At 37.8% G+C, this 24,140-nt stretch overlaps 1 protein-coding gene across 4 annotated transcripts in view; it reads right to left on the minus strand.

Moving 5' to 3' along the window:
• The window catches only part of TBX15 (T-box transcription factor 15), a 165,411-nt gene that overhangs the window by 47,202 nt on the left and 94,069 nt on the right, over positions 1 to 24,140 (minus strand). For all 4 annotated transcript variants that reach the window (XM_007485284.3, XM_007485282.3, XM_001362919.4 and 1 more), the window contains exons 2-5: positions 18,838 to 19,051; positions 7,130 to 7,231; positions 3,962 to 4,133; positions 2,696 to 2,863 (exon numbers count right to left, since the gene is read on the minus strand). In XM_007485284.3, coding sequence (XP_007485346.1) covers positions 2,696 to 2,863; positions 3,962 to 4,133; positions 7,130 to 7,231; positions 18,838 to 18,929 — 534 coding nt within the window. In that variant the 5' untranslated portion in view covers positions 18,930 to 19,051. The remainder of the gene's footprint in view (positions 1 to 2,695; positions 2,864 to 3,961; positions 4,134 to 7,129; positions 7,232 to 18,837; positions 19,052 to 24,140) is intronic.

Below are 24,140 nucleotides of genomic sequence, written 5' to 3' on the forward strand. Positions count from 1 at the left end.
TTTCAGAAAAATATTTGCACAGAATAGCTAGTTTGAAATTAACAAAATGGCTTAACTTCTAGGACTGTGAGCCTTGCTAACAGCTAAAATGGTACCCTAAGCACAAAGTCATTTCTAGTGCTTCAGACTTTGACTCAGAGCTCTAAATATTATCATAGGGTAATTAGTAAGACAGTAGAAATATAAAGTTATCTTTAAAAGGCTTTCAGGGGATAAACCAGGAGATTGTAGTGGATAACAAGAACCTTTTTATCCTTTAGAAATGAAAAAAATTGGGGGAAGCTAGGTGGCTCAGTAGATTGAGAGCCAAGCCTAGAGACGGGAGGTCCCAGGTTCAAATGTGGCCTCAGACACTTCTCAGCTGTGTGACCCTGGGCAAGTCACTTGACCCCCATTGCCTAGCCCTTACCACTCTTCTGCCTTGGAGCCAATACACAGTATTGACTCCAAGATGGAAGGTAAGGGTTTAAAAAAATGAAAAAAATTAAATTTAAATGAAATTTGTTTTATAATTTGAAATTTTAAAAAATTCAGGAGGAATACCAGGGCTTTCTATTAAGCTATATCTAAAATGGACAAATTAAGAAAGGAGATGTGCTTCATGTTCCAACTCATTTTATATACACAGTTTTCTTTGTTCCCCAAGTAGATGTCCCATGAAAAGGGAAAACTCTTGGTCTCTATAAGAGTTAAGGAATTTCTATTCAACTACCCTCTCTTTTGGACATCAGAACACCAGAAGAAAAATGGAGTGCTAACCAAGAGAGTTATCTTGAATCATCTATAATCCTCTTTATTGTTGTCATTCATTCATTTCAGTCATATCTGACTCTTCATAACCTCATTAGGGTTTTCTTGGCAAAGCTACTGGAGTAATTTGTCATTTCCTTCTGCAGCTCATTTTACAGAGGAGGAAACCTGGGCAAACAGGGTTAAACGAATTGTCCAGCTAGTGTGTCTGAAGTCAAATTTGAACTCAGATCTTTTTTACTCTAGGCCTGTACCTTTTATCTACTTTACCCTCTATCTACCCCATAATATCTGCTTTAAGCAGATCTCAAATGTAAATTTACAAACAAGGTGACTTGAAATGTGGTTGTTTGTATTATTGTTTATGAAAAGATTCATTAGTGGAGCAGTTGGGTGGTTCAGAGCATTGAGAACCAGGCTCAGAGATGGGAGGTTCAAATCTGGCCTCTGACACTTCATAGCTGTGTGACCCTAGGACAGTCACTTAACCCCCATTGTCTCTAGACCTTATTGCTCTTGAAACTGGCTCTTCTTAACTCAGAAGTATCTATCCAGTACAACACACTCACTATCTCTTAAAATAGATTGTATATAAATGAAAGTTGGACAGGAACTCCTCAATTTTTTTGATTTCCCGGAATGAATACATGGAAGAACAAAGGAGTTCGTTCATATAAAACAACTCAGAGCCACAAAGAACTTCCCTTGCTTTCTCAAATTTGTCTTTTACATTAGATGTTTCCTTCTAAAAAAATAAAATTCTCTTAGAGGACCCTTAGAAGACAACCTGACTCCGCAAAAGCAAGATTAGCATGTGATTTGTTATTTTCTTAGTGGTCTGCATCCCGCTGTACATTTTCCTCACTACCCACCAAGAGACAGTTGTTAAATATATGTCAAATACATCCTTGCCTCTAGTGAACCTCATTATAATTTTAAAACAACTTCATAAAATGATTATAGGATGATAACCCTCAATTTACCTTTTCTTTAAATCCAAAGTTTTTATTCTGTGTTTGCCTTAAGCAAAGCCTAAGTGGGAAAGGAAGCTTCACTGAACTTATCCAGAGGTCAGAAGAATCCCCCACAACCTTAGCTCATTGCAATGTCAAGTCTCCACAAAAAGGGACTCAGGAGAGCCAAGACACTTGCTTACAAAGTGTATGATAGTGAATTCTGTTGCCAGCAGATCACTTTCTTCTTGAATTACTTTGAGTCAATGGAACTATGTCTTACACTTTGGAAAAAATCATTTGCTTCTTGAGTTCTTTGAGTCAATGTAACTCCTGTCCTATACTTGAAACAACTACTCAGAAAACAAAAGCTATTTCAAGAATCTGGAGTGGAAAAAGTGAATAGAGTAAAATGCTTAGACAAGTTGTATCAAAGGGCATCATGACTATGTGACTATGTTGCGTGGCCCCTGTTTGGATGGAATTGTTTCATGCTTTATAAAACACAGAAGAGAATTGTCCCCAAAATAAGCAGTGGAGAAGACAGGAATGACGTATTTCAGATGCATAGACATGGGAAAACATAATAGGGTTGTGGATGTTGGGGGAACTGATATTCTTGGTCATGACTCACTAAGACTGAAAGGATTCAGGAGAAGATGCCTGTTAAACTAGAATGAGAATGGACTCAAAAGTAAGCAACTAGGAGAAAAGAGCAAAACATACATGAATGCACACGTTAAGAGGTGTGTCAACTTGAGAAAGGGAGTTTTGGTCATGTTCGAAAGTTTTTTGAATCTGATTCAAATTTAGATTGCATTAAATTCTATTAGGCATAATAATAACATTATAATTAGTATTCTCTATTTATTTAAAGCCATCTCTTGTGTATGACCTCTTTCTTTCAGTGACATACACAGACATAATTTCCTGCCAAAAGCCTAAATAAAACAGGACAGAATCCCAAGGAGGTCCCAAAGAAGGCCACTTACCTGCTGGTTCTGATAGGCTGTGACTGTGGTGAAGACAGTCTCTGGGAAGTTGAAAGTTTTCACTCCATCCCCCACAGGGACAGGCTTAGTAGGAGAGAGTTCACTGCTGAAGTCTTTTCGGATCACATGGACTCGGGGCTGATACTTGTGCATAGAGTGCAGTATAATCTGGAAAGGGAAGGAGAAGAATTGTCCAGGCTAGATAGCTTTCCAGGTCTTGCCATTTATATAGAGATCATGTCCTCAAGTCACTGTAAAGCTTGACCATTAGCTGGTCCCGTTCTAAAGGACTGGGGATGGCTGAACAGTAGGCAGGGAAATTTGGGACCTGAAATGTTGTAGAAGGTAAGTAGTATATAATAGAGGACCATAGGATATGGCTATTCCATTCAAAGAACTCACAGGAATTACAACATACTCTCTTAATTAGACACAAATGTTTAATGACACTGTTGTGATCTCAACTGCCTGTGATATCACTCCAAAAGAATGCTTTACATCCTCTATCTTGTGAACCTATTACCACCCCCAAGTTCCAGTTACTCAATGCTCTTGTGCATAATTTTACACTGTATTAATATGCACCCATGTATGTCACTCTTGAGTGTTCTCATGTCCTTTTAATGCATTTATTTTCTGCCTCCACCAATAAATTCTAATTTCCTTGAAAGCAAAGACCACCATTTTAAATGAAGGATCTGGTGCATCTCTCCATCAGAACAAGATAGGAATTCAATGATGTTTTGGGCTGCCAAAGTATCCTGTACATTGTTCAGGTTTCCCCAATTATATGGGGAAACTTCAAGGTCTGTCCCTCCCTGACAGTTTTTTCCACTTTAACCCAGATTCCCAAAAGGGTGGTGATTCAATCAAGCTGACTGCCTTAAGATAGTGCTGCTATGGTCTTCAAAAGTTAACTTCTGCTGAAACTGAATTTTAAAAATATATTTATGCCTTGTCTTCCAGCCTAGACTGTAAGTATTCTGAAGTCAGGAACCAAGAATCACATTTCTTTATAATATTCTTCAGCTCCAATCAGTTGTTATCTATGCTGGTTAATTCTTCTTGGTTTGTAACACATGAGAGAAAAGACATTTCATTCCACTGTTCGGACCATGAAAGCAACATATATTCATTCTGGGTAGGAGGTGACTGTTTAACGTAAGAGAAAATAACTAGACAAATTTTTCCCAAGTCTGCAAGAGGGACAGCTAAGCAGCAACTAGGGGATGGGGAGGTAAGAAATTATAGGTCTCCTTGACTCACATGTCCTTGGTCATCCAATTCATTGTTGGTCAGTTTGAGTTTATCAAAACTGACCACCTGCCTCATCCACGTGTCTCCAGAGGCCAGTGAATCAGGATGGATATAAACTCTTGGAGGTACGGGGGAGTCAGCATTGCCGGCCACCATCCACTTGGAGCTGTGATACACATATCTGAGAGAGAAAGGAAGAGAGGAGAGATTCAGAGGCAGAAAGTAGAAACCAATTGGAGTAGAACAGGGTGTATGGAAATGGGTAGAAAGAAAGAGGAAAAGAAGCCAGAAAATGGGAAGAAGAAAGAAAAAGAGAGGAGAGTAAGAGTGAGAAAGGGTGTTAAGGAAGAAGGAACAATGAGACAGAGAGAAGGAAAGAAAACAGAGACATAGATAGGAAAGAAAAAGAGAGAGGGACAAAGGAGAGAGGAAGGGAAGGAAGAAAGGAAGAAAGAAAGAAGGGAAGGAAGGAAAAGGAGGGAGGAAGAAAGGAAGAAGAGTTTAGATGTTGGGGAAAATGAAAAAGAGAGACAATGAAAAAGAGTATTTGAAGTGGAGAGGGACTTGGTGTGGTTACTGAGCAAAGATTGCTCCTCAGTAGGGAAACATTCTTAATGTTCCCCTTCTCTTCCCTTCCCCTCCCCTTGCCATGCATGTAGACACATCCATACACAGAGACAGGCATGCATGCACACACGTGCACACACACACATCCTGAGCCCATATGTGTAACTATGGGCTAAAGTACTTTACTGCAACCTTTCACCTTTCAAATGCAAACCAGATAATCCCTTGGCCACTTGTTCAGGATCTGGTTGCTTATTAAAAACATCTCCCTTATTCTCTTATAAAACTCAGCCATGTGCAAAGAACCACCAAGCCCCCCACTCATTAACCATTTCCTAGCTCTGAGTCTGGATTTTTGAGACATTCCTAGAAAAGAAGGAGGGAATATAGGAGGGTCTATGTCTTGTCACCAGGTATATTCTAAGAAATTCCACCAAATGAGGTTTCCCTTTATGCTTCATTATCTTTTTTACATCCTTTCAAATAAAATCTTTTAGGGAAGTTTCTATTCTTGGAATAGAAGAGAGTCTGAGTCCCAATAGAAGAAAGTCTGAGTCCAGGGACTTCCTTACAACACAGAGATTAGTAGAAGTTTTCTCTATTCTTGCTTTTCTTCCAGGTTCTTTCTAGAGAAGGGATGCCCTGCTTGCAACCTGGATTAGATCTTTGGAGAACCGATTTCAAGAAGGCCATGAAGGTAATGAGTTCTCTATCCCTGAAAGTCTTTGATTAAGGAATAAATAATCACTTGTTAGGAATATTAATACCTTCCGCCTTGTCTCATAAGTTTTATGACTAAGCCCTCTACCCCCATTCACATTAAATTATCTTGGTAATTCTGATTGATCAAGGAGATAGATCCAAACCACCCCTTTTCCTGTTTCTCTTTCATAAGTCTGGAGTAGCCAGATCTCTTGTGCCCTTAAGCAGCTTGGCAAGTTTCTCCTAATGCTGATCATAACCTGCTGGTTTAACCATACTAACTCTATTCTGCCCATTTCCACCCCCTACCCACCCAGCTTTGCCAAAGAAAGCATATTTGGCTTGATAACTGATTGTTTTAGAATTGGGCTATTTTACATCTGAGTCATGTTCTCTAATCATGCCTGAGTAGAAGTAAGGTCAATTGCATAGAGTTGGGAAGGACCACTGGAGGCCAGCTGGCCCCTATCCTCCCTTAGGAAGGTCTGCATATCAACCAGGCAAAGCAAAGGACTTCATGGCTTGACTCCTAGAGAAAGCTATTTACTAACATGTTTTATACTCTAGTACTTCCAAGATTGGTGATTCCATCAGCATAGGTACCCTTCTACCAACACAGATCACAGTCCTTCTGATACAACTCCTTCTTCATAACTCATGTCAATAAACATTCTTGACTTTTTTATATTTCTTTTTTTTAAAACCTTACCTTCCATCTTAGAATCAAAACTGTATATTGGTCTCAAGACAGATGAGCAGTAAGGGCTAGGCAATGGGGATTAAATGACTTGCCCAGGGTCACCCAGCTAGGAAGTGTCTGAGGTCAGATTTGAACCCAGGACCTCCTGTCTCTAGGCCTGGCTCTCAATCCACCAAGTCACCTAGTTACCCCTTTATATTTCTTTGTTTCACCCAAAATCCTCCTTTTGCAAATAAAACATCTTGTCTCTAACTTATGGATATAAAAAATTGACAAATTTCTTTCCTCCTTGGAACAAACCTTCCATATTGTTATTTGGCATTCATTTGGTATTGGTTAATGGCATTTATTGGCATTGATTAACGATAATTATTGGTTAATGGTATTTATTGGGTAGTGGTATTTATTAGGCCAACTTTTGTCCTCTTATTCAAGATAAACCTAACCTTGTTTCATAAGCATTTTGACTAAGCTCCAATCACTCCTATTAAATTATCCTGGTACAACTTCACTTAGCAAAGGATAAAGGAATATATAAGGACACCTTTTTTCCTGGTCATTGAGAAGAATTTGGAATATGTTATATTTCTTCCCCTTAATACAGAGCCATTATTAGGAATTCTGGCATCTGAGGCAAATTTAGTTGATGCTATAGTCTCTGCAAGGGAGCAGGAAACAAGAAAATAAAAATCTCAAAGGCTGCTGCTGTACTTCCATTATTACTAATCTCAAGCATCTTGGATTATATGGGCCCTCAGGTTTAGGCATACAGTGGAGCCTGTCCACCTCAAATAGGTACAGTCAAGCCAATGGTCAAGAAGAGTGGCCCTAGAAAGAGCAATATGAGAGCCTAATAGTGATGAGATCATAAGAAGGAGGCAACAACATAAGAAACATGGAAGTTTGTAAGGCATAGAGGACCTTAGCAAGGAGAAAGCAACTCCCACCATGGCAACATCCTGGAGCAAATCCCCAACCATTTGGTACTAGATACAGTTTTGCCTTGCCAAAAGAGTGTGTATCATCCAGGATTTAATGTTTATATGATCATGTTTCCATATGACTTTTTCACAGAAACTTTTTAAATATCCTGCCTAAGTGCATATTTCTATAATGAAAATTGTGAGAATATTTTGTTAAATTTCTCAAGGGCTCACAATCCATCTGTAACAATGTCCACCATTCCACATCATGAAAGTTCTCATTACCTGTATCTCTTATTATCGACGGGTACAATGTCCATTGCTATGTAATATTGCTGGTGAGGGTCCAGACCTGTAATTTTCACTCTCATAGCTGGAAACATCCGCCTATGGAAAGCAACAGAGAATTCAGAGAAATAAGAATGAACTAGTAGCTTGAAGTAAAAAGTAGCAATATTGTTAATAGCTATAGCATTAATTACAATTATTTGGTCCCTTAAGATTTGGAGAGTGCTGGTAAACAACTAATTTGAAATTAGAAACTCACAAGATCTCTGTTAACTCCTAGTTCAGCACCTATGATATTTCCAACAAGTAGTCATCCATCCCTTATTCAAAGAATTTCAGGCATGGGGAATTAACTGCCTCCTGAAGCAGTCCAATTCATTTTTTCACAACTCAGCATCAGAACCTTCTCTTGATTATTTGCAGTTAAAATCTGTCCCCTGACAGCTTCTATTCATACTCCTTGTTCTGACATCTAGGGTCAAGCAAAACACATCTAATCTGTGATCCACATGAGAGCCCATCAACCACTTAAAACCCTTGATAATATCCTTTCTTTCCCCAATCATTGACCCTTCTCTTCTCTAAGTGAAATATGTCAAGCTTCTCCACCAGTTTTCATATAGCATAGTCTCCAATCTGCCTACCACCATAGTCATTTAAGTCCAGCTTGGGATGTACATACCAATCCTTCAGCCTTGTTTCATAAGTCTTATGACTACTTGCTCCCATTGAACCTTCCTGGTAATTCTAATACAACTCCAACTAGCAGAGGCTAAAGGAAAATATTGAGTTATATCATCACTAAACGTTTTCCCCTATCCTGGGCCACTGATAAGAATTTGGAATATTTTCTATTTCTTCCCTTTAATAGAGAACCATAGCTTGGGATTCTTGTGCCTGGGGAAAGTACAATTGATGAGATCAGTGTCCTTCCTAAAATGCAATGCCCCTAACTTGAGTGAACTCCTTCTCCCACTATTTTTAGGTGGAGAAGAGGGCCATTATTCTATCACTAAACTTAGAGAATCTGGTTGGGCTTTGGTTCATACTGTTTGAATTGTCATTATTTCTTTGGATCACCATACCCAATAAATATGAAAGAAAACTCAGGTTATCCCCTACTAGCATCCTTTGAAAGTTCATTAGAGAATAGCATTATTATCTTTTCAAACAGAGCTGCCTCCAAAATTCTATAACCCTTATTATCTCTACTTCTTATCAGTCACACATCATATTGTGTTATCTTTTCTAAAATGCATATTCAATTAACTAATACTCTTTTGATTCATAATGTATGTTTTTAGGGATATATTTTTCCCCTGGAACTGCTTTTGTTGCATCCTAGAAATTTGGATATTTTGTTTCATTATTATCATTTTTGTTCCTGTTATTTGTTCTTTCATCCATTTGCTATTTAGGATCCCATTCTCAACTTTTCATTTAGGCCATTGTTTTTAATCTTATGTATGTTAGTCTTATCTTGCTCACTAGATTGTAAATTCCTTGAAGGCAAGAATGGTGTCTTGTCCAACTTTGTATCCTCTAGAACAGTGATGGTGAACCTTTTAGATATGGAGTGCTGGGCCCTGCCCCCACTCCAACCCCTGAGCAAATGCTGTGCCACCCCCCCCAGACCATGTGCCATGCCCCACCCCTTACCCCACACAGGGGAGGGGGAAAAGTGCTCCAATTTGCTGCTGGGAGGAGGGGTGGATTTCCTCAGCAAGTGTAGAGAGGGGGAGAGAAGTGACCCAAGTGTTCCACTCCCCTACAGCTCTGCCCCCTATGAGTCACCCACCTTAGCCCCTATGCTCTCCCATTGGGCTCCTGGGCAGAAGGGTTGGTGATGTGAAAAAATGTCATCAAGCACAGTGAAGAAGGGGAGGGGAGTAGCTCCACCCAAGCCCCTCTGCCTTTCTAGTAATGAACTTGGGGGGAGAGTATTGGGGGAAAGGATAGGCCACATGCCCACAGAGAGCACTCCACATGCCATCTTTGGCACTCATACCATAGGTTCACCATCACTGCTCTAGAATATCTTGAAAGTTAGTGTGGTGAAATAGAGTGGAAAAAGGACTAGTTCAAATACCACCTGTGCCATTAACTGCCTATGTGACCATGGGCAAATCACTTAATCCCTATACATCTTAGTTTCCTCAACTGAAAAATGGGGATGACAATATTTACCCTTGAAGAAAATATTTTGTGAACAAAAATACACTATATAAATGTGAATTATTGTTGTTGCTGCTGCTATTTTTGTTGTAGCACTTGGTAGCTGTTCAGCAAACGTGCTGAATCAACTTGAAGAAAGTCTCCTACTAAATGGTCCCTTGAGAAAGGAACGGAAGTAAAGAAGGCACTAACATCCCTTTCCCTTAACTAAAGTGCTACCAACTTTAAGAAGAAGCATAAAACTGTCAGAAAAAATTTCTTACTGATGACCTTTGGAGTCTGTCAACGTGGGCGTCAGGGGAGGAGCATAAATAAAACTGAATTAATGGGATTGAATTCAAGCAGCCTCAGGCACTACCTTGCTTCTACCACAGTGGCTTGTTAAACTTGCCAAACTGAGCAGGGTCAGGATGTGACACTTTACAACTCCTCCCATAGCTGAGGAGAAGTAAGGGAGGGCTAGCGGCCCCTGAGGAGGATTAAGTTTCAGAGATCCCAGAATCAAGCACACCATTTTTCAGAGAACCACAAGAAGCAAGAAAAACACGGAACTTTTATTGTACAGAATCTGTTCAGGGGCTCGGCATGAAAGGGATGAATGAGTTTTGTGGGAGTGTTTATGTTCATAAAAAAGGGCATCTGAGCTTAAATCTCTACTCTGTTACTTACTGCATGACTATTCGCCACGTAGTTTCCACATCTGTAAAATGGGAGCCTAATACTTCAATTTTCCACCTCACAAGGAGATTGTGAGAACCAAGTGCATAGTAAGAATTAAAGGCATTATATAAATAACTGCTATATTACATTTACTAGCTGTGTGATCTTTGGCAAATCACTTCTGTCTCAGTGTCTTCAACTGTAAATAGTGATCATGATAGCACTTATCTCACAGAGTTGTTATAAAGAATTTTGTAAACTGTAAAGCTTTATAATTTATATATACATTATATATGAGGTTTTATAATAAACCTTAAAGCTAGTTATAATTTGTTGTTTTAAAGGCATGCCAGTGTAGGATAATAGGACTTTGAATTGGGAGTTATCAAGTAGTTTCACAAGCTAAGTATTATATGGATTGCCTCTGCCTCTAAACCATATTCATTGTGAGAGCCTAGACAAATTCACTTCAGTTCTTTGTGCTTGAGGTAACACTCTAAGGCTATCAATTGCCATACAAACTTTCCTACAAGCTACCATTGGTAAGGAAAGTTTCCTCACTGGTGGCTCCCTATATGGAAAAGATCTCAGGGCTGAAAGAAAATATTAACTTATAAAAACATTCAATTCAACTCTTTATGTCCTGTGTTCATATTCATGGATATGGAGTAAGCATCTGACTACAATCAGCCATTTTGTAGTCATGTGCCATTGGTAACAAGTAGCATAAATATGTCAGTACAAAACAACTATCTAACAAAATCAAAAGTGGTGACTCATTTACCTCTTTTTCCATTTACTTAATACAATATACTAGTGTGCTGGTTTGGGTTTTGTGTGTATGTTTATTAATCTGAAAATTGTAAAAATAAATTTTATCTTGAAAAAAAAAGATCCCTGACATTTGCATTATTATCATTCCTCTTAACAATGCAGATTGAAATTCCTCCACATTTTAGTTTGTGGCTTCTCAAATTGTTGAGACCAAAATAATCCACCATTTCACAGCCAACCCTCCTACTGACAAGGCTTCTAGCACTTAGCTCCAATGGTCCTTAGACAACAGGTTCTCTGGGCTGGTGTTTGAAACCTTCCCAGGATTATAGAACTAGTCAGAACTGAGCTTTGTTGGGAGAACCTTTAATAATACATAGTTATGGAGGCAGCTGGGTGACTCAATGGATTGAGAGCTAGGCTTAGCTATGGGAGGTCCCAGGTTCAAATCTTACCTCAGACACTTTCTAGATGTGTGACCCTGGGCAAGTCACTTAACTCCCATTGACTAGCCCTTACCACTCTTCTGCTTTGGAACCAATAGCCAGTATTGATTCTAAGATGGAAGGTAAAGGTTTTCTTTTTTTTTAAATAAGAATACAAAGTTACCTCCATATCATATAAGGCATCAGAAGAAGACCCTCTGAAGGAAATCAGTTGACATCACTAGAGAATCAACTATGAGCATACATTAGTGTATTATTGTATCTGGAAGACAGTATGAGAGTTACTACCTTATATTAGTTCATACACATTTGGTAATAATTTATTTGTGTGCATTTTGTCTCTCTCATGAGAATGATAGATCTAGAGGGCAAAGATTAGCTTTTTTCTTTGTATCACCAGCCCTTAGCATGGTGCCTGAAAACAGAATATTTAATTAATGTTTGTTGACTGAGATAACTTTTATGAGTGTCTAAAAGAATACACAGGCAGCTAGGTGGCACAGTGATTAGAGTATCAGGCCTAGAGTCAGGAAGACTCTTCTTCCTGAGTTCAAATCCAGTGGCAGACACTTTCTAGCTGTGTGACCCTGGGCAAGTTGCTTAACCCTGTTTGCCTCGGTTTTCTAATCTGTAGAATGAGTTGGAAAAGGAAATGGTAAAGTGCTCCAGAAACTTTGCCAAGAAACCCCCCAAATGATAGAGTTGGACAAGACTGAAAAATGACTAAATAGCAATTCCTTCCTGTTCAATTGCTTACTGTCTGTGTGATATTGGACAAGTTACCTCACTCCTTCATACTTCATTTTCTCATCTATAAAATAATAGGGTTGGGCTAAGTGACTTAAAGTTCCTTCCAACCCTATGTCTTTTATCCAATGATCTATAATTCAAAAGACTTCCCTTTTTCCTGCTCGCTAGAAGTATGTATAAAAATAGACATAAACACATACAGACAGAGTCCTATATCTATACACATGGTGAGAATGTGCTCTGTTTTTATTTATTTTAAAATGTCTTGTCCAAAGACAATTTGGTGTTGATACATCACGATTACTAGTCAATGTCTTCAAATTCACTACAGTTACCAACTTAAACCAACAACAACTAACTTAAAAGATATCCTGTAGTACATTGGAGAGAGCAGAACTGAACAACAGAAGACCTGCATTCTGGTTTTGCATCTTCCTCTTACTAGCCTTGTAATATGGGACAAGTCACTCCTATAGTTCTAGCCTCAGGTATCTCACCTCTAAAACAGAGGAGGTAGATAATAATATGCTTAAACTACTCCTGGTTCTGAAACTCTATGATTGTCATAAAATTTAAAACTGGAAGAGACCATCAAACCAAAGTATATCCTTTTTATAGGTGATGAAACTGAGGTCCACAAAGGCAAAGTGACTTACCTAAGGTAACAGGAATATTAAGTGACAGATCAAATGAAAGAGATTATAAATGAGAAGAAAATAGTCTTAATGGAAATATTAACAATAACTTCAATGAGTAGCATCCAAAGTTTATTCCTAACAATAGAGATCAAGTCCAGAACATTTTTACTTTTGTAAAGTCATAAAGTTTGTAGTTCAACAGATTATATAATCACCTAGAAAATTTGTATTTCAATTCACATAGAATAAAGGATATTATTTATAATAGAATCTTACATTTTTGGAATGTTTTTAACTATTTAAAGCATGTCTGTGTACAGGCAATAATTTGAAGTAGATAAAAAATACTATTCCCACTTTACAGATGAAGAAACAGAGGTTCAGAGAAAGTGTTTCCTAAAAAATTACACAGTCAGTAGCCATATGCAGAGTAGTTCCCAATATAGAATTATTTCCACTATTCCTGGCATCTTGAGGAAAAAGCACTGAAAAGGTGAAGCTGGAAAAAGATCCAAGATGAAATAAAGGATCTAAAGCAATAACTGAGAGAAGGAAAGGGACATACTATAATCAGAGCACACAAATGGTCTTTGTCAGGAAACTGGTATACTGAACAAGTAAATTTGTCAGAATTTCACAGGGGGGTGGGGGAGGGGTGCAATATGTCACAGTGGATACAATGATGGTTTTGGAGTAAGAAGGTTTGGGGTTCAAATCCAGCTCTGCCCTTCACTACCTGGTTTTGGGGTAAGATGGTTTTAGATTCAAATGCAGTTTAACTTTCTAAGTTTCAGTTTCCTCATATCAAATATGAAAGGGTTAGTCAAATTACCACTAAGGTCCCTTTCAACTCCAGATCTATGACATTTTGGAGTTCATAACTAAGCTAGAAAATTTTCCTTTCCAATTCAGTATCCTTCCAGAAAACATAACTGTCAACTCTAGAAGTAGTTCATTTAAACTGAGTTGAAAACATGGTGTAGCAGAACGTAATAGAATGAATACTGGACAAGGGATCTAAATCTCACTCTTGCCATTAATTTTCTGACACTGGTAAAAATTATTTAACTTCTTTGAGAATCAGTTTCCTGATATGTAAAAAGAGGAGATTGGAATAAATGAGCTCTAAGCCTCCTTTCAGTACTAAAAATACTGTTAATTCTAACTTCTTGGATCAACATAGAAATAATAATTCACATTTATAGAGCATTTTTAAGTTTAAAAAGTGCCTCCCTCACTACAACCTTGTAGTGTAGGTAATAAAAGTATTATCCCCATTTTACACATGAGGAAACTGAGGCTTTCAGAGATTAAGTAGTTTATCCATGGCTGCACTATGTGGTAAAGTCAGATCCAAGATTAAGCTCAAGCACCTACTGCTGGCCTAGTGTCGGTTCAACTACTCCACAATACAAAGAACCCACCCATATAAGAATTTAACAAAAACTGCTTTTTCTTTTTTCTGTCTTTTACCATAGCATAACAAGTGAAACCATTTAAAATGGACCTTTCCCACTTGCCAACACACTTGCCAACAAGAGCTTTAGGCTTGGTTTGAATTCTGTGGCTAAATTTGGATCAATTCTTTTGTCTTTCAAACCCATCTGTCCCCACAACAGCCTCTGTCCGTGGTGCTGATCTCTTTTTCTTTCAGTGAAAGCAAAGGAAAAGTTCTTCAGTGATTCCCAGTCAACATAATTTCTGACTAAGTTAGAGAAAAAAGTCAAGTGGATACTAAAATGCTCAAAAGGCATTAAATCTCCAAGGAAAACAAATGTTGAAATTTGGGTGTTATGAGAACATGACTAAAAAATAAAATGAAGGGGGGGAGGGGAAATGAGGAACAGAAAGTTCAAAAGATGAAAAGTTAATGTATCTGTCCAATTCCTAGAAAATGGGAAATTTTCCTCAAGATTTAAGGTTATATGTGCATATCAGTAGGAATATCAATATTTAGAGCAAAGGTCATGCTCTATTTCACAAATTCAACACTCCAGTCAAATCCTACTATTTATTATTCCCTGATTCCATCATACACTCTCCCAAACCCAGACCTTTGTTTACCTTATTATCCAAGTCCCTTTTCCTCAACCCCAGGTCAAAAACTAAGAGTCTTCTCTATTTCTAAATCCAATGATCCATATGACCCCTGGATTACCACTCTAATTCTACTGAACTTTGACTTTTAATTAGCAGCTTGATGTAATAGAAAGATTGTTGATTTGGAGTCATATAGACAAATTTAAAACAAAGTTCTGACTAAATAGTTGTATACCTCTAAGCAAGTCACTCAATTTCTCTGAGACAATTTCCTGAACTGTAAAATTTGAATAATGATACCTAACAGGATTGATGTGAGAACAACACTTTGCAAACCTCAACTACATATGAATTATAATAAGCCTTAATCTCACTCACTCTCAAATTCTCAGAAATAGCAATTCCATGGGGTATTAGGAATGGATAGGGAGGTTTAAGATTGTAAAAATAAACTAAACTTCTCAAGGTATTGTTATGTATCTTGAGGGAAATTGGTCCTTTGGAATTTCAAGTAAAGGCAATATTTTCACTTCCATACATGCATAAGTACTTAAAACACATTGACCCAGATTTTGCCAGACTTTAGGTCCATGTTGGCAAACCTATGGCATGCATACCAGAGAGGGTTACTCCCTTTCCCTTCTCCTCCATGCCTTAGGACATTTTTTCACATCACCCACCCCTTTGCCCAGCAGCCCAATGGAAGCACTTCCTCTCTACCCTATCTGGGGTAAGGAGGCAGCTCACATGCAGCATGAGGGTGCCGTTTGGGCTCTCAGTCTCCAAAGGGTTTATTATCACTGCCCTAGGCTATCTTAGCTGCTTTCTCTACCAGGTAGAAACACTAAAAATCATGATGATAATAACTCCCATTTGTGCAGTGCTTTAAGATTCACACAGGATTTATACAGTATCTTTCTAACAATACTTTGAATTATAATATTAGTAGCTAGTACTTCTGTAACACTTTAAGATTTGCAAAATGTTTTACATACATTATTTCATTTGATTCTCACAATCCAGTGAGGTAGATGTTGTTATCCCTTTTTATCAATGAGGAAACTGAGGCATCAAAAGGTTTGGTGACTTGCCTCAGGTCACACAGGTAGCAAGTATCTGAGGCAGAATTTGAACTTAAGTTTTCTTGTCTTGAAGTACTGAACTCTGTTGACTACATCATCTAGCCACCAAAGTTGTAACGAGAGACTTCCCTAGTCCTTGTATTTGATACCCAATTTGTATCATAAATATGAGATTGCACAGCCATTTTTCAATTGTGTCTGACTCTTCATGATCTCACTTGGGATTTTCTTGGCAAAGATACTAGAGTGGTTTTCCATTTCCTTCTCCAGATCATTTTACAGATAAGAAAACTGAAACAAATAAAGTTAAGTGATTTACCTAAGGTCATATGACTAGAAGTATCTGAAGCCACCTTTGAAGTCAGGGAGATGTCTTCTTGTCTACAAGCCCAGTACTCTACCCATTGAGTCACCTGACTGACATAAATCTGGGATACCCACTATTAAAAACTCATATTCTATCATCAAATAAATTGTGTGTAAATGCTTGTTTGCTCTCTCCAAAGCTATCAGTGCTCTCTTAAATGCTAAATCTATTCCTTATCCTTCATGATTTCTCTGTAGTTTTGGACATTATTGATCACTCTTATTTTCCTGAACACTTTTTCCCCTAGGTATTCACAATATTGATCTCTTCTAGTTTTCCTCCTACCTGTCTGACCACATATCAGTCTGCTTTGTTGGGTCATCATCTGTGTCCCTACATCTCTGCATGGATGAATCCCAGGACTATCATGGTGACCTCCTACTTAGCCTTTCTACCTTTAGTCCCTGCCCCCTCCAATCTACCCACTGCTCATCTGCCAAATTACTATTCCCAAAATATTAGTAAGGCCACCTCAAGAAACTCCAATCACTTCCCAATTGCCTGTAGCATAAAATACAAAGTCCTCTGATATTTAAATCACTTTACAACCTGCTTCTTACCTATAATGACAAATTGATTTCATGTACTTCCCCATTGTATTCTATTCATTCCATATTGATGTATTTTCTATCCTCCATACATTACATTCTATCTTATACCTTTTCATAAGCTATCCCTAAGCCTAGAATGTCCTCCCAATACACCTCATTGTTGTTCAGTTGTTTTTCAGTTAAGTCCAACTCTTCATGGCCTCTTTTGGGGTTTTCTTGGCAAAGATAAATAGAGTGGTTTTCCATTTCCTTCTTCAGATGATTTTACAGATAAGAAAACTGAGGCAAACAAGGTTAAGTGATTTACCCAGGGTCACACATTTAGCATCTTATTTCAGAGTTGATCTCAAATATTTCTGCTCTAGGCCTCAGAGTTCTATCCACTGCTCCATCTTGGAATTCCCAACTTCCCTAAAAATTCTATTTAAGTTCCATCTCCTATGTGAGATCTCCCAGATCAAAATTTTAGTGGCTAAATACCTCTCTATTCAAGTATTTTGTAATGCTTTTGTACAGACTTTGCATTTAGTTATCTCTATGTGTTTTAAAACTAGTAGAATGTAAGCACCCTGAGAGAGGGACTGTTTCTTCTTTGTCTCTATATACCGAACTAACAATGCCTGACACATTATGGATTTTCCACGTTTGAGTTGATAAATGTAGATGAATCTATGTAGCAATGTCCTCTTTTTGTTTTCACCTCTATTCTCCAAGTTTGTTCCTTCTAAGAATCTTTTTATGGTAATATTTGCCTATTGCAAATTACAACAGAAAGAGGACATTCATCAAAAAGAAATACAAATAAAATTAACAGCCAACATGTTTATACAATGTGTCTGTGACTTGACTTATCTGATTAATTTTTATTGTGCAACTCTTGGGAAGGAGTAACTATATGGTATAGTGAATTTTCTGGAGTGTTCAATGGTTCTGGAATCAGAGGACTTTGGTTCGAATCCTACCTCTGATATTCACTATTTGTATGACCCTGGTAAAGTCGTTCAACACCCCTACAACTTCATTGTCTTCATCAACAAAATGAGGAAAATAAACTAGATAACCTCTGAGGTGCCTTCTAACTTTAAACCAATACCTTTTTGATCATTAGAATAAGAATTATAATTTCCTTAAGGATGCCCTCTCATTTGCAAGACAAATATGAAAGAAATATAAAGACTATTCCAAGTTGGTATGTCTTAAGTATAAATTAAGGATTTTCCTAAACAAATGATTTCAACAAAAAAAACTTCAGTCTTCTTAAAGGCACAAGTACACATTTTAGAAATGTTCTTATTGATAGCCACTGAATTCTCAGAATAATTTGTAATCTATAAGAAAACTAGAAGGGGCCAAGGAGGAAAATTTAACTCCAAACACCAATTGGAAATGTTCTCTCTCTCTCTCTCTCTCTCTCTCTCTCTCTCTCTCTCTCTCTCTCTCTCTCTCTCTCTCTCTCTCTATCTATCTCTATCTCTCTCTCTCTCTTTCTCTCTCTCTCTTCTCATTATACAGATTGGAAAACTGAGGCCTGGAGCAGTTGAGCAGCTGCATGCTTAATGATTTATACCTCACTGGTGCTACCACACACCAACCAAAATGTAATAAATGAAAGATGTTCCTTCTTTTCCTCCTGTTTTTTTTTTCTCTCTCTCTCTCACACACACATACAGAGAGAGAGAGAGAGAGAGAGAGAGAGAGAGAGAGAGAGAGAGAGAAGAGAAAGAGAGAGAGAGAGAAAGCATTTGGCTTGGCTATCTATTAAATGAAAACATTGGCTACAAAAACAAATTGCTTCAGAAATCTACCTTCAGGCAGTTATAAAACAACTAAACTAAGATTACAATAATACCTGAAGATTATGGAATATCTGTGCGGGTAAATTTGGTTTATGATGGGCTGATCCAAAAACAAATCCAAAAACAATCATTAGAATTATCATAAAAACAAGAGAATCATAGGAAAAATTATTCTTGTACAGAAAATGGAAATCAGTCCTAGAGTTTTAGAGCTGGAAAATACCTTTGTGATCATCTAATTTCACCTTCTCATTATACAGATTGGAAAACTGAGGCCTGGAGCAGTTGAGCAGCTGCATGCTTAATGATTTATACCTCACTGGTGCTACCACACACCAACCAAAATGTAATAAATGAAAGATGTTCCTTCTTTTCCTCCTGTTTTTTTTTTTAAACCTAGCCATGACACCCTTGGAGTGTCCTTACCTGCCAGCCTTGGTAATGATCATCTCTGTCCCAATGTCATGGAACCTTTTCCAGAGGTCAGCACATTGGAGCTCAACCTGTATCTCCTCCATGGATGAAATGGGGGGAGGTGGGGGACCAGGAGCACCTGATGTAAGATCCGGGTGAGACTCAAAGGAGCAAGATGTCCTCTCTGTGAGCACCTCTGTGTCTGAACCAGTGCTCTGCTCAGAGTCTGCAAAACAAATACGAAGCCTTAGGTGAGAAGTTATAATGACCTCTTTGCCTTATGATGGAGGGGATGGATGGAGGGGACAAGTGAGAAGAAAGGGGAATAAAAGAGAGACTAGAAATTGGGAAGCTCCAGAGCGCAGCACTCAGAGGATTTTATTATTTTTTTATGGTTTGTTGCTGTGATTTATGGCCTAGTTTCAGGTTTCGTGTTTCCAACATGACATCTGGCATTTTAGTAAGTTTTAGCAACAGCTGAACAAAATTGTCCACATCACAAGATATAAAGAGTAGCTAATGTCATGGCACTGGAAAGAATGAAGCATAGGGCATGGGGCAGGCAATTAAGTACAAATTTTAAAAAATTAATTGGTTTGAAAATAGGGGTTATAGCCCATGTTGCCCCCTTCAGAGGGGTTGGAGGGGAGAACACGCAAGAGTATCCTCTTCATTCCTGGCCAATTTCATCCCAGCCCAGGTCACGATGGGTAAATTAGCTCTTCTAAACATTATCCTCCCTCCTGCCCAGGTTAATGTCCTGAATAGTGTTGCAACATAGAATGTTCCAGAATCTTCAGGCATCCTCTGTAGTGTATCTGCTTGTCTAACCCCCATTTTCTGAGAGAATGACCTTTCCTAGAAGTCTAATAAGGTCATTTTTGATGAAGAAAGGACTGCTGGTGATTGCAAGGCAAAAAGGGGGCAATAAACATATGGGATTAGTTACCCGGGAAGGCTATTGAAACAAAGGGTATAAATGAGTTCAGGAGACACCTAGATTGGTTTCTGAAGTATGAGATGGGGGTGGGGGCGGGGGACAAAACAGGAAGGTGGGTTTGAAAGCAACCAAATAAAAGGCTGGTATTTTGGGCCAGATGGCCTTTTCCTCTCTGACAATATCATCTGTGCTGATGAAGAGAAGTCAAGGGAATAAAATCAACTGATGTAGAAGGCTGGGGTCAAGCTTAATAGCAGAGTTGACTTGTGGTAAATTGGAAAAAATGGGTAGTTCAGCACAATGCCCAGAGAATCTCATCATTTTTAATAACAATTATTTTGACAATAACTCACGTTTATATAGTATTTTAAGATTTACAAAGTGCTTTCCATAATGATGATAATTAACATTTATATAGTGCTTTTGAAGTTTGCAAAGTTTTTTTTCCATATACCATCTCCTTTGATCCACACAATGACCTAGTGAACTAAGTGCTAATGTTATCTTATTTTACAAATGAGAAAACTGAGGTACAAAGAGGCTAAGTGATTTGCCTATTTGTGTCTAGCACAGGATTTTGAACTCAACTTTTCCCGACTCCAATTCCAGCACTCTATTCACTGTAGCAAAAACTTGTGTGGTAGATGATACAAATATTGATTTTTCTGTTTTAAAAAATTTCTCATTTTTCAGATAAGCAAACAAAGGTTGAGAAGTTATTTGACTTGCAGAAGACTGCACAGTTAAGAAGTGTCAGAGCTAAGACAGAACTTGATATTTCCTAACCCCTGACTAGTGAGCATCCTTGTGTAGGGGTCCTCTATAGCATGAAGGACTCATTTTCCATTGGTGGAAATTTTTCTGCCACCTGACCCAAGACCCCCACTCTATTTGCCAAAACAACTTCTGTACTAAATTGCTCAATTCTACATTTACACATATACAGACGACAATATGTAAGAAAGAGTTTTGTTAGAGAAGCTACAGAGAATAAAAAAGAAAAGAAAATCCACAGGATTCTCCAATGAGTGCTTCTGGGAACCAGGAATTAAAGGCTGCCTTTCTTATTCCAGCTGAGTATATAGATCTTCTGGGGGTCAGGAGAGAGCAGTTGTGGGGGGGGGGGTGGAGAAGTATGACATAAACTCACATCATTGTAACCCAAGGTGTGAAGTGATGATGATGAAGGGGAGATCCCACAAAGCAATATTTGAGAATGGAGAATATTTTGATCTGAAAGGATAAGGAAAGGTTTTGCACAAATACATAACACGCACGTTAACTGAGCTGAGACTTAAAAGAGGATAAGAACACTGACAAACAGAGTTGAGGAAGAACTATATTACAAGAATGATGATGCAACAACTGAGGTGAAAGGTGCCATGTTGAATTCACATAACTGGTTCTATTTTGGTTAGAATTTTGAGAATATGAAGTGGAAGAATGAAAGATAAGGCTAGAAAGGTAAGTTAAGAGTCAAATAGCTTGTTCTTATTCAGTCATTTCAGTTACGCCCAACTCATTGTGACCTGATTTGGGGTTTCCTTTGCAAAGATACCAAAGTGGCTTACCATTTCCTTCTCTAGCTCATTTTGCACATGAGGAAACTGAGGCAAATCAGGTTAAGTGACTTACCCAGAGTCACACAGCTAGTAAGTAGATTTGAACTTAAGGTCTTCCTGACTCTGGATCTGACACACTTATCTATTTTACTGGATAGAAGGTCAAAATGAAAAGAAAAATAGTTTGAATTTTGTTTTAATGGAAATAGGGAGCCACAGTAGTTTTTCTAATAATACAGTCAGACTTATAAAATGAAAGATTATTTGGCAAATATTGAATTGTAAAAGGCAGAGAGAATGGAAGCAAACACCCAATTAGAGGCTATTACAATGGTCAAGTCAAACAGTGATGAGTGCCTGAAAAATGTGGCATGTCCCTGTCCTCAAGGAATTTATAGTTTAGCCAGGAAAAAATAAATTATACTTGTGGAACAATTAAGAATAATATTAAATATATGTATATATAAAAGAATTAAATATATTATAATAACTAAAGAAGTCCCATGTTAGTGGACCACAGATACCTAGTGGTTTGCAAGCTGTATTTAGATCAGAGTGAAGGCCATTTTCAGATGAAGTAATTTACCTCCCTACACTGGGAATAAAACCAAAGATTCTTGGCACCTAGCTTTCCACTCCATCTGAAAGATCACACTCTCTCACCAAAAAAAAGGGGACCTGGTGGGTTTTACATCAGAATGTGGGCTCTGTGCCACGTTTACTATTCTATATTGCCAAAGTGCTGCCATTCAAACCAGGGGAACTTTCCAACTGCATCTCAAGGCACCTTTTGCATTTTTTTAACTGTTACTGGAGAAAACTGGAGTTTTCATTTTATATGGGCTTTGTAAATCTTCATCAGAGAGACCAAGGCCAGCCTCTGAGGTAAACCAAATAAAAATATCTTGTACCTTTTAACAATTACAGAGCATTTTAAGGTTTGCAAAAACTATATATATATATATATATATATATATATATTACCTTATCCGCAAATAAGATAATATTTGCAAAGCCCTTAGCATAAGACTTTTTAAAGTAGGATTTCTTAGTTTCTCTGATGCATCAATACATATAACTTTCTATGAAGTCAACCATTTTTAAGCCCTTATCTTCTATTAGAATTAATACTATGTTGTTTCAAGGTAGAAGAGTGGTAGAGGTTAGACAATGGAGATTAAGTGACTTGCCAAAGATCACACAGCTAGGGGGTGTCTGAGACCACATACATTTGAACCCAGGACCTGTAGGCCTGGCTCTCAATCCATGAGCCACCTAGCTGTCCCACATTTTTCCCTTTTATCAGATTCTTCATTATAAATCATATTGAGTGTTTAATAAATGCTTGTTTCCTTCCTCCTTCATTTTGAGCCTCAAAGCAACCCAGTGAGACTGGTCTTATTATTATGCCCATTTTACAGATAATTTTACAGATTTTATTTTATTTTATTATTTTTACATTTTACAGATAATGAAATTGTTAAGTGACCCAAGATCGCACAGCCAGTAAGGGTCTGAGATAGGATTTGAACTCAGATCTTCCTGAATCCACGTTCAGCCCTCTATCAGTCCAGCTAGCTATCTCCTATTGTAATAATTTTAAGATTTGTTATAATGTGTTTCTTAACATTAAAAATGGGGAAGAGCTGGACAGGTTCTACTCAAAGCATCCCATAATCAGTACCATCTTATCTTTTCAGCCTTGATTCACACTAATCCCTTCCTCTTCATTCCTCATACACTCTACATTCTAGCCAAATGGAACTACTTAGTATTCCCTTTGATCACACCAGGTGTTTTCTGGGCACCAATTCATTTGCTCATGCTGTTCCCCTATAACTGATATTAATCAACAGGCATTAAACAACTCCAACATTCCAGGTACTGTTCTTGGAATAAAAACACAAGAGTGAAACAGCCCTGACTTCAAGGAGTTTACATCCTATCAGGGGATGTAGTATACACATATAAAATTATATATAAAATATACACAAGGCAATTGAAGAGGGGAAGTCCTAGCCACTGGATCATCAGCAAAGACCTTGTAAAGAAAATGACACTTGAGCTTTTGATATATCCATTTCTTTACTGCTTCCCACTTCAGTTGAAATCCAACTTGTTCTTCAAGATCAGTCCAAGGGTTATGAACTCATTCCTGATCTCTCCCTATGGAAATTATATTTCCTTCCCTCATGTTCTAGGCAACTCTATAATATGATAATTAGCAGAGAAGGTGTCAACCTTCAGTGGTAGTGGGAGCATTCTCACCAATGAGTTTAATTCCTAACACCAATGGAAAAAACAGATCCAATCTGTATCCTTTCCCCTAAACTTGGCATAGATTTGTACATCTCTTAGACATGCCTCGTGTTATACATATACATGCATGCAGACTAATGTCATTAATGAGTTCTTTAAAATGTCATTGTTAGGTGCAACATCATTATAAGGACACTTTATTCCATGAGCATGATTTTATAAATGTTACAGAGAAGCATCTGGATAAACAATATTACAGTAGAATTTCACATCTTAAAGTGACATTCCATTATAATGTTATTAATGATTTTATTTAGAAATGCAATTAAATTCAATAAGTATTCATTCATTAAAACCTCTGTGTCAGGAGCTGGAGATATAAAAACAAAAATGAAATGGCGTCTCTCACCAAAGAACTTGCATTCTACTTGAGAAATATCAAGGGAACTCAGATTAACACAAATATCCACATGAAATAAAGTAATTTACTGTCACATAGGGAAGCTAGCAAAAACATCTGGGGGATCAGAAAAGGCTTCCTGGGGAAAGCACTT

The sequence above is a fragment of the Monodelphis domestica genome, chromosome 2, assembly GCF_027887165.1.
Source record: "Monodelphis domestica isolate mMonDom1 chromosome 2, mMonDom1.pri, whole genome shotgun sequence".
NCBI lineage: Eukaryota > Metazoa > Chordata > Mammalia > Didelphimorphia > Didelphidae > Monodelphis > Monodelphis domestica.